The sequence below is a fragment of the Frankliniella occidentalis genome, unplaced genomic scaffold, assembly GCF_000697945.3.
Source record: "Frankliniella occidentalis isolate FOCC.00 unplaced genomic scaffold, Focc_3.1 Scaffold163, whole genome shotgun sequence".
NCBI classification, from domain to species: domain Eukaryota; kingdom Metazoa; phylum Arthropoda; class Insecta; order Thysanoptera; family Thripidae; genus Frankliniella; species Frankliniella occidentalis.
The window spans coordinates 191,876-200,208 of record NW_026267289.1 but is presented as its reverse complement, the minus strand read 5'-3'; the positions used below and the strand labels follow the sequence as shown (position 1 = coordinate 200,208).

The 8,333-nt window shown below is 50.5% G+C and overlaps 3 protein-coding genes across 7 annotated transcripts in view; 1 reads left to right on the top strand and 2 right to left on the bottom strand.

Annotated features, from left to right (window-relative positions):
* LOC113209067 (protein FAM102A) overlaps window positions 1–2,872 on the bottom strand; it is a gene marked incomplete in the record, with an annotated part of 51,457 nt that extends 48,585 nt beyond the window's left edge. The window contains 2 exon segments of the mRNA XM_052271462.1: window positions 1,798–2,141; window positions 2,706–2,872. Coding sequence (XP_052127422.1) covers window positions 1,798–1,943 — 146 coding nt within the window.
* Window positions 2,873–2,966: 94 nt separating this feature from the next.
* LOC113209061 (kynurenine aminotransferase) lies at window positions 2,967–5,805 on the top strand. Of its 5 annotated transcripts, none has more exons than XM_026426402.2 (9): window positions 2,967–3,102; window positions 3,550–3,698; window positions 3,769–3,919; window positions 4,005–4,241; window positions 4,333–4,582; window positions 4,659–4,825; window positions 4,918–5,104; window positions 5,187–5,350; window positions 5,444–5,805. In XM_026426402.2, exons 2-9 carry the CDS (start codon window positions 3,550–3,552, stop codon window positions 5,501–5,503), a joined length of 1,365 nt encoding a protein of 454 aa, XP_026282187.1. In that variant the 5' UTR covers window positions 2,967–3,102; the 3' UTR covers window positions 5,504–5,805. The 5 variants fall into 5 exon arrangements, with proteins under 5 accessions (XP_026282187.1, XP_026282186.1, XP_026282185.1 ...); XM_026426401.2 differs by lacking the exon at window positions 2,967–3,102 and adding an exon at window positions 3,118–3,284; XM_026426400.2 differs by lacking the exon at window positions 2,967–3,102 and adding an exon at window positions 3,136–3,330.
* Window positions 5,189–8,333, bottom strand: part of LOC113209062 (UPF0605 protein CG18335-like) — a 10,351-nt gene continuing 7,206 nt past the window's right edge. The window contains exons 3-5 of the mRNA XM_052271476.1: window positions 6,892–7,255; window positions 6,070–6,307; window positions 5,189–5,889 (exon numbers count right to left, since the gene is read on the bottom strand). Of these exons, the coding sequence (XP_052127436.1) occupies window positions 5,820–5,889; window positions 6,070–6,307; window positions 6,892–7,255 (672 nt within the window). The 3' untranslated portion in view covers window positions 5,189–5,819. The remainder of the gene's footprint in view (window positions 5,890–6,069; window positions 6,308–6,891; window positions 7,256–8,333) is intronic.

Genomic DNA, 8,333 nt, shown 5'->3' with positions numbered 1-8,333 from the left:
GGGGCGGGGCGGACGTGACGGCATGGCACTTGAACTCGGCCCCGCCCCGCCGGGACGCCGCCGGCATCGTCACGGGTACCTCTCCGTCTGCTACACGGTCAGCCCGGCGAGCAGAGCCAGCCGCGACCTTCAAGAACAAGAGGAGGAGGACAGCGGGCCGCTTCCGGTTCTATGTTACGTCAGACACTTCCGGTCCAGCTAGGTCCGCGGCCGGCCGCCCGCGCCTGCCAAAACGAAGGACCTTTCAGTTTCAGGAGTTGTTGACTGAGGCCTGCGGCCCTGAAACAGGCGGGCGGCGAGGACGGTCGCCTGGAGCCGCGCTGGAGCAGGAGAGGGACCTGGTGAGGGACCTGGTGAGGGAGCTGGAGAGGGAGCTGGAGAAGGAGCTGGAGAAGGAGCTGGAGAAGGAGCTGGAGAGGGAGCTGGAGAGGGAGCTGGAGAGGGAGCTGGAGAGGGAGCTGGAGAGGGAGCTGAAGAGGGAGCTGGAAGCCATATTTGAGCGACTGCACGCCCCGCGACAGTCACAGCTCCCTCCACGCGCACAGAAGAGTGCATCAAGACTCGACCACAGACGTGCGAAAATCGCACGGGAGAATAGCGCGTCACGATGGCAACGCGCACACGTGTGGAGAAAAGTGACAAGCCGTACAATACCGTCACACACAGACACGTGACAGTGTAACATTCACTCTCGCAAAATGTTGCTTTGGCCGTGGGTGGGAACTGGACCTGTACTGTACCAGGTGGCTGATTAACCCCGCGCACTACTGTTGTACTATGCAACCCGCCCGCGCGGCTCCATCCGGGACTGCATACCCAGGAGGCGCAGGGGACCGGCTCCAAGCGCCAACGCATCGCTCCGCCACTTTGTTGCAGTTCACGCCCAGGGGCGTTACAAAGGGGTTGTTCGCGGTTTCGCGCGGGTTCCCGCGAGTCCGCTTGGGTAACCCGTGATTTCGCGGGGGTAACTTGAGGGTCCGCGGGGGTAGCTCGCGAGGTTAATCAGCCACTGGTACAGTGTGAGATATACTTTGACATGTACAGAGTGTAACTGAGAATGCGCAACAGTATTGCGGGTTTGCCTACCCAGTTAGCCCGTAAGGCGCCATGGCCCCTGCAGCCCTGGCGGGTATGCAATCCCGCAACACTGTTGCGCATTCTCAGTTACACCCGGTACTTTAAACTGCGTAACCTGTTCCGAAACACTTTTCTCGGCCAATTTATGAAAAGTTAAGGATAACGACTGATCGCGAAACTATAGTCGTTATCTGTGCGGTGGACTGAGCGGACAGATTTGTGGCGTGGAGGATGTGCCTACAGCCTCTTTTTGTTTTTCCTAGCTGTACACGCGCTACAATCTAGTGGAGCGACGTGCGACAAACAAAACGTCCCACTAAGTGTCTGTCGCCGATAAAGGTAGACGGGACGGCTGGGCCGGGCCGCGGCGAGCAGCACCCGTCAAGGCCGTGCAGTGCACCTGAGCGGGGCGGGGCGGCGGGGCGGCGGGGCGACCGCAGGATCGCAGGGTCTCGCGCCCCATCCCGCCACTAGACTCTCGTGACAAGTTCTTTTGATTCCTGCCCCAACCCACTTCAAACGGTCACGCTTGTTGTTTGTAGGAATGAGGCTGAGGCCCTAAAGGAGCACAGTGCACTTCTCTTACTTTAGTGCTTCATAGTACGTTTGATACAGAAGTGTCTCCAAGACGTGCTTCTCCGCATGCTTAAATGTTTACATTAATCATGTATTATGTATTATCATTGTAATCTACAATCCATACTTGCAGATTAAACTCACCTGCTAGATGTCTCACTGAAGTTGCCCCCATCCAAAAGTCGAACTTTGGCAAAGAGGACTGCACTGACAAAGGGAACGGCTGTCAGCTCCTCCAGCAGCACAGAAACTTGAAACTTGTACTTTTTCTTCTTCATCATAAAGGCCATACTTCCCGCGGCACACAGTTTGTCCAAAGTTGTTTCTACAACCCCTGGAATTCTTCTTGTGTCTGCTGACACAGTCACTGAACTTTTAAGTCTGTTGAAATTAATTTGCAGTTGTGGGCTAACTGTCCAACACAGCAAGACTTATTCTTTCCATTGACCATGTTTCACATCACCCTGAACTTTCACTACACGCACTTCCTGAAAAGGTACACGGAGTTGAGGTTAAAATCCACTGCGAAAAAGAAAGATGTCTACAGTAAATGACACACAAATGAAGAAATATTATTCTCTTATGCAGAACTTGACCAAATGGTAGATTTAAAAATTTGAACATTATTGGTACAATAAAACATAACCATAAGCTAGAAGTATAGAAGTATAATTTCAAATATTTCAAGGGCTTTGATCCTAGAAAAATGTTGTGTCAAAAGGCATTATACGGATTAAAATTTTTAAAATTGTCGCAGTAGACAAAATAACTGACAAAATAAAAAACAAGATATCCACATAACCTAGAAAATAACCTGTCACTCAATAGGGTTGGGCTCGGATATGTTTTTAAATGCTCGTTAGGAGTTTCAACATTTTCAGCCAATATACTTAGTCCAAAGTCAAGAATCACGGAACGACGTTATCAACTAGACAATATTTCTCATTTGTGTTTCAAAAAAAAAAAAAAAACTTCTTAAAAAACCGTTTAATGCACAAGACGTCAAGTCACGAAGACGGTTTTACTGAGCCTGAACCTACTCAGCCACGTACCGAAAACACAATACTGTTCGACACCGCGACGGGAGGAATGTCCGGCGCGACCTAGAGGCCAAATTTCCAATTTCGTCCTCAAATTTTCGAGAGAAAACACAACGAAACGGAGGGCGCCACGCAGCGTCCACCCGTCAGTGTGTCCCAAACAACACTGCGGGGTGCGAGAGAGAGCGACAGTCAGGGAGGCGCGAGCGTGGGACGGCGGCTCGCTACTGCGGCTGCGGTTCCAACGGAGGCCGATAGGTGGCGTCCGCAGTCGTCAGCTGTTCGTTGCCTCCCGCTTCCACCTCAGGTCGCAACTCCTGTGCAGATGTGTCAAAGGTTGCTCGCGTCGTGAAAACTTCCTACTCGCGAACATAGCGGCCGGTACGGGAAAAGACGTCCGAAGTTTGGCGTAAGTTGGTGTTGATTCTAGCAATTATCATACGGTACTCTAGGACACTGTGTGTGTGTGATGTCACCAGCGATTTTCATCTAAAGTGGGTTCGGAAAAGCGGCAAACAAACGACGTCACGCATACTACTTAGCCTTGCGACGAACTTTGATAGTCGACAACACAGCTAGATACTGCAGCCGGTGAGATTCAAATTCGCGTTATCTTGAGTTTCTTGATAGTCACAAGGCAAGTCGTTTAGGGAGTTAGTTGGAACTGTCCTTCACGTATGTTTTTGTGAGCTGAAGCTGCACCATATTGCATGAGTTTTTGTTGAGCTTTGGGCTTGGTTTTAACAGCAGGCTCTCATCCCATCAAATACTGAGTTTCGCAAGAGTTGTCACCAAGGCTTTGTACTGTGTACCTTGAATGAATGGCCAACATAAGTCATGTAATTTCTTATTACAGATGTTTGTAGCTTGTCGCAGTCTTCAGGCTGTTTCAAAAGTTGTACCATCTACGGTTTCGGGTATTCAAAGACGGCTTCTTGCCAGTATGAGTTCAGCAAACAAATTTGATTTGCCTGACCGGTACAGAGGATCCGAAAAAAGTGTCTGGTAAGTTCCATACTACATTGTATATATTACATTCTCACAGTTTTCATAAATTTGTTTCATATTTTTCTAGGGTCGAATATATTCAACTGGCCCAAGAAACTCAGCCGTTGAATCTTGGACAAGGCTTTCCAGACTTTGCTGCTCCTGAACATGTTACTAAAGCGTTAGCAGAGGTGTGCACAGGAGAAAATGTTTTAATGAATCAATATACAAGGGGTTTTGTAAGTATATTCTTATTATAATGGTCAATGGTATACTGGCTCATACATTTTCTCTAAAGTTACAATTTCTCTATGGTATTCATAGGGACATCTCAGACTGGTAAAAGCTCTGAGCCAACTTTATTCCAAGTTGATTGGCCGTACAATTAACCCTGCAACTGAAGTACTTGTTACTGCTGGAGCCTACGAAGCCCTCTTTTCAACTATCATGGGCCATACTGGTCCTGGAGATGAAGTCATTATCATTGAACCATTCTTTGACTGCTATGAGCCAATGGTGCGAGCTGCAGGTGGAATTCCCAAATTTATCCCTCTTAAACTGGTAAGATATTTTCTTCAAGCACTAAATTTTAGTAATGCCTCCATATTTTCAACCATAACTTCACGCACACAATTTTATTTCTATCCATCAGGTTAAACCATCTGGTAGTGGCCCTGTCTCATCTGGTGACTGGAAATTGGATGTGGATGAACTGTCTTCAATGTTTAATTCCAAAACAAAATCAATCATTCTAAATACCCCTCACAATCCTATTGGAAAGGTCTTCACCCAGGAAGAGCTGACAGTCATTGCAGATCTTTGTAAGAAATGGAACGTGTTGTGCATTTCAGATGAAGTTTATGAGTGGCTTGTCTACAAGCCCTACAAGCATATTAGAATTGGTAAGATCAAAATTTTCATTTCTCTCTAATTGGCATTCCTATATGGTTAAATTATATTTATTTTCCTTTTCTCCAGCTACTCTTCCTGGCATGTGGGATCGTACCATAACAATTGGATCTGCAGGGAAGACATTCAGTGTTACTGGCTGGAAGACAGGTTGGGCATACGGACCAGCAAACCTCTTGAAAAATGTCATGACTGTTCATCAGAATTGTGTATACACCTGCACAACCCCTGTTCAGGTAGGTATCACAATGTGTACAATATACAAAAATTATGTCAATTTGTCTTTCAACCAGGTGTCATTTTTCATTGTGCTTTTATAAAATTTTAGGAAGCAGTTGCAAGAGGATTTGAATTGGAGATGTCAAGAATGGATTCCCCTGAATGCTACTTCTATAGCTTGGCTGAAGAACTCTTGCCAAAGAGAGAATTGATGGCTAAATTCTTAAGTGATGTGGGCATGGTTCCAACAATTCCTGAAGGCGGATACTTTATGATAGCAGACTGGTCACCTCTTGGTAAGCTTTTGAGGTTTATAATTGCTTATCTTGACCTCTATTTTGTGGGAATAGTATACCTATTTTCTGTTTCTGATGACAGCAAACAAAGTTGATCTATCTCAGGAGGTAGATAAGTACAGAGACTACAAATTTACCAAGTGGATGTCTAAAAATATCAAACTTCAAGGTATACCGCCATCAGCTTTTTACAGTGAGCCCAATAAGCCACTCATTGAAGATTATGTGCGTTACTGCTTCATAAAGGTGTGTATCAATCCATTCTTTAATCTTTTCTTTTTCTAGTGAAGTTTTTACGGATTCTATTGTTTTAATTAATCTAATCTCTATACATTGCAGAAAGATGAAAACCTCCACAAGGCAGCAGAAATTCTTCAAAAATGGAAGGGAAGCAATTAGTTCATAGGAAAGCAAAAACCTCAGATTGAAACTTGGATCTATCTGTGTTCCATCATTACTCTTCTGTAAAAAGAATCTATGTGATATGTGATATCTAAATAGTTACTATTGTTGAGATTTATGTACCTTTCTGATTGCTGAACTGCAATCAGCTGTAATTGATTCTCACATTATTTCGTGTTGTGATCATTTTAAGTTATATTTTTACATGTTACATATTTTTTTTCATAATTGTTCATTTACTTTTTAAATATTCCTGAAGAGTGTTTTACTTACAGAATAAAAATTGCCTGTTTACTTTCCATGCTTCTTATTCTTATGTGGTGTAGTCTCCCCTCAGCCACCTCTTTCCGTCTCTTGAATCGTTTCCATAGGTTCTTCCGTACCTGCCAAGGCATTTCCACCAAATTGATAAGTTCGAAGTAGTTCCAGGAGAAACCAAACTCAATAAGGAGAGACGTAACTTTCCCAAAGGAGGAACAATTTTCATTCCAGGCTATCCTTTTGTTATAAAATAAATGAATGAAGATCCCTGAGTGAACTTTGCTTGTTGCTAGTGAACTCACCGGAACTTGGCGCCGGGCAGGTGGCCGACGTAGTGCGGCAGCAGCCCGACGTGCTTGTGGTAGATCTCGGGCGGGGTGAGGAGCAGGGGCGGGTCCGCCTGCACCACGCCGACGGGCGCCCACTCGGTGCTCTGGCGGCGCCGGTAGTTGTGGGTGAAGTCGCACAGGGCCGAGTTGGTGAGCGCCTGGCTCGTCTGGCCGTAGCGCGCCATGCCGTAGGGGACGTGCCCCGTGTAGCCTGCGCAGAGACACATCGGGGTGACGTCGCATCGGTGGCTTTCCGACCATCATTTGGTCGGGCGTGGACAGCCCGATGTAAACCCAAAAGTCAAAGGGGGACACACTGGTGCCAAGAATGGTGTATGCATTGACGGCACTGTAACACACGTTCTGTCCACAAATCGATATAATTTTTAACGGTGTACGATTTGGAGCACACCTGACGGCGCGACCTGCAGACTCTGGCGGGCGTACGTCTGGTTGACGCGTCCGATGGAGGCCATGATGCCCGGCTAATTTGGAAGGGCCTAAATAGCGAACGCGACGAGACGATCGGACTAGGAATTTAGACGAGGAATGAAAATGGCCGCGCAGAGCGTATTGTTGGGCATTGGTACCAGGCCCAGCGAGTGCGACAGAGAAGAGTTGAGGGAGCGAGAGAAAAGGAGGGGGGGGGGAGGCAGAGAAGGAGAGAACGGAGTTGCGCCGGGCGAGGTGCGCCGGGGGGTTAGGCATCCCAAATGACTCGGCCGGACAGTCGCATGAGCTGCCAGCCTCCACGGCGGGCCCCGCCGGCCACCACGCCCCGCCCGCGGCACTCACCGAGCACGAAGTACTTCTCGGGGTCGTTGGGGTCCATGAAGTACGGCGAGACGGCGCTCCTGGCGGGCGGCACGGCGGCCTCCGGGGCGCAGACCTTCCTGATGACGCCGCTCATCTCGGGACGAACCATGTAGAGCGGCATCTTCCACTGGTTGGCCTGCACCATACGGTCCAGCAGGTGCTTGGGGTCGGCGGCGTTGTTCTGCAGCTGCTGCGCCCGCACCACCTGGTTGCGGGTGGCGCGCTCGCGCCGCTGCTGCTGCTCGAAGTCGGACAAAGCCGCGGCCGCGGCCGCCGTGAACCGCTGGCCGAACTGGCCGCGCGCCCGCGGGAGGAAGCCTGCCGTGCACCGCCACACACCACCCTTTAGCACCCTCACACATTACAGATATCTGCGGGAAAACACTTAGTTTCAGGGAAGACCCGAAGTTTGACCATGAACCACGGCATCACCGTGAGTTCCAAAAGATTCGCACACTGGTTCGCCGTAGCACACCGTAAAATTTCATCGTAGCTTATATGGTAAAAATTCACACTCACAAAGATGCGGGGTTTAATGTTATGTCCAGTGAAATCCACCGGAAGCTTTTAGCGGTGAGGAACGTAACGTTTTTCAAACAAGGACCCCAGTAGTGCGGAGCGCCTGGCGAGGCGAGGTAGGCCGGCCCGTGGTGCACCGTTGTCTCGCGGGTCGGCCTACCCTACGCCCACAGTCCGCCTGGCGAGGCGAGGTGGGCCAGCCCGCGGTGCACCGTTGTCTCGCGGGTCGGCCTACCCTACGTCCGCAGTCCGCCTGCCGAGGCGAGGTGGGCCAGCCCGTGGTGCACCGGTGTCTCGCGGGTCGGCCTACCCTGCCGGCTGATGAGCATGAGCAGCAGGCCGAGCAGGCCCGGGTCCAGGCCGACCAACCATGGCGGCGGGGCGGCGGGCCGGAGCGGGGCGATACGAAACCGCCCATAAAGCGGACTCGGCGTGGCCTTTAATGCGATCGGGGCACACGGGCGCCAGCCGCTCACCGCCCACTCCGTCGGGCCGCGGATAGAGGACTGCAGGCGGGGGCCAGATTCCTCCGCCGTGTCCGCGAGACAAGTGGACCGCGGACGGACGGACGGACTCGCGTCCGCGACGGGGAGGAGGGCGAGCCTGCAGCCTTCGTTCGAATAATGTTCGGATCGTCTCGCAAAGTAATACTCGGGTGTTCTGTTGTTGTATTGCGCAAGTGTGCGCCGCGGTCAGACCCGGCCGGGCCCCGCTGAGACCACGTCAGTGCTTCGCCCCGGCTTTGCCTCTCCTCCTCAGCACACCTGCCCCGCCCCGCCACGGTACGCTGCCGCCCGCTGTTGTGCTTAACGCTCCGCGGGTTACCCCTCGCCGCGTCGTCTCCCCGTTATGTCGGCTGGCGCGTGTCGCGACCTCTGCAGCTGCTGGCGGGACGCGTGTCG

Excerpts from the sequence above, each read along its gene's own strand:
- LOC113209061 (XM_026426402.2), top strand. The coding sequence starts at position 3,550 with ATGTTTGTAGCTTGTCGCAGTCTTCAGGCTGTTTCAAAAGTTGTACCA. Across the intron at positions 3,920-4,004 it reads ATCAATATACAAGGGGTTTT|GGACATCTCAGACTGGTAAA; the intron begins GTAAGTATATTC and ends TGGTATTCATAG. Across the intron at positions 5,351-5,443 it reads TGCGTTACTGCTTCATAAAG|AAAGATGAAAACCTCCACAA; the intron begins GTGTGTATCAAT and ends TATACATTGCAG.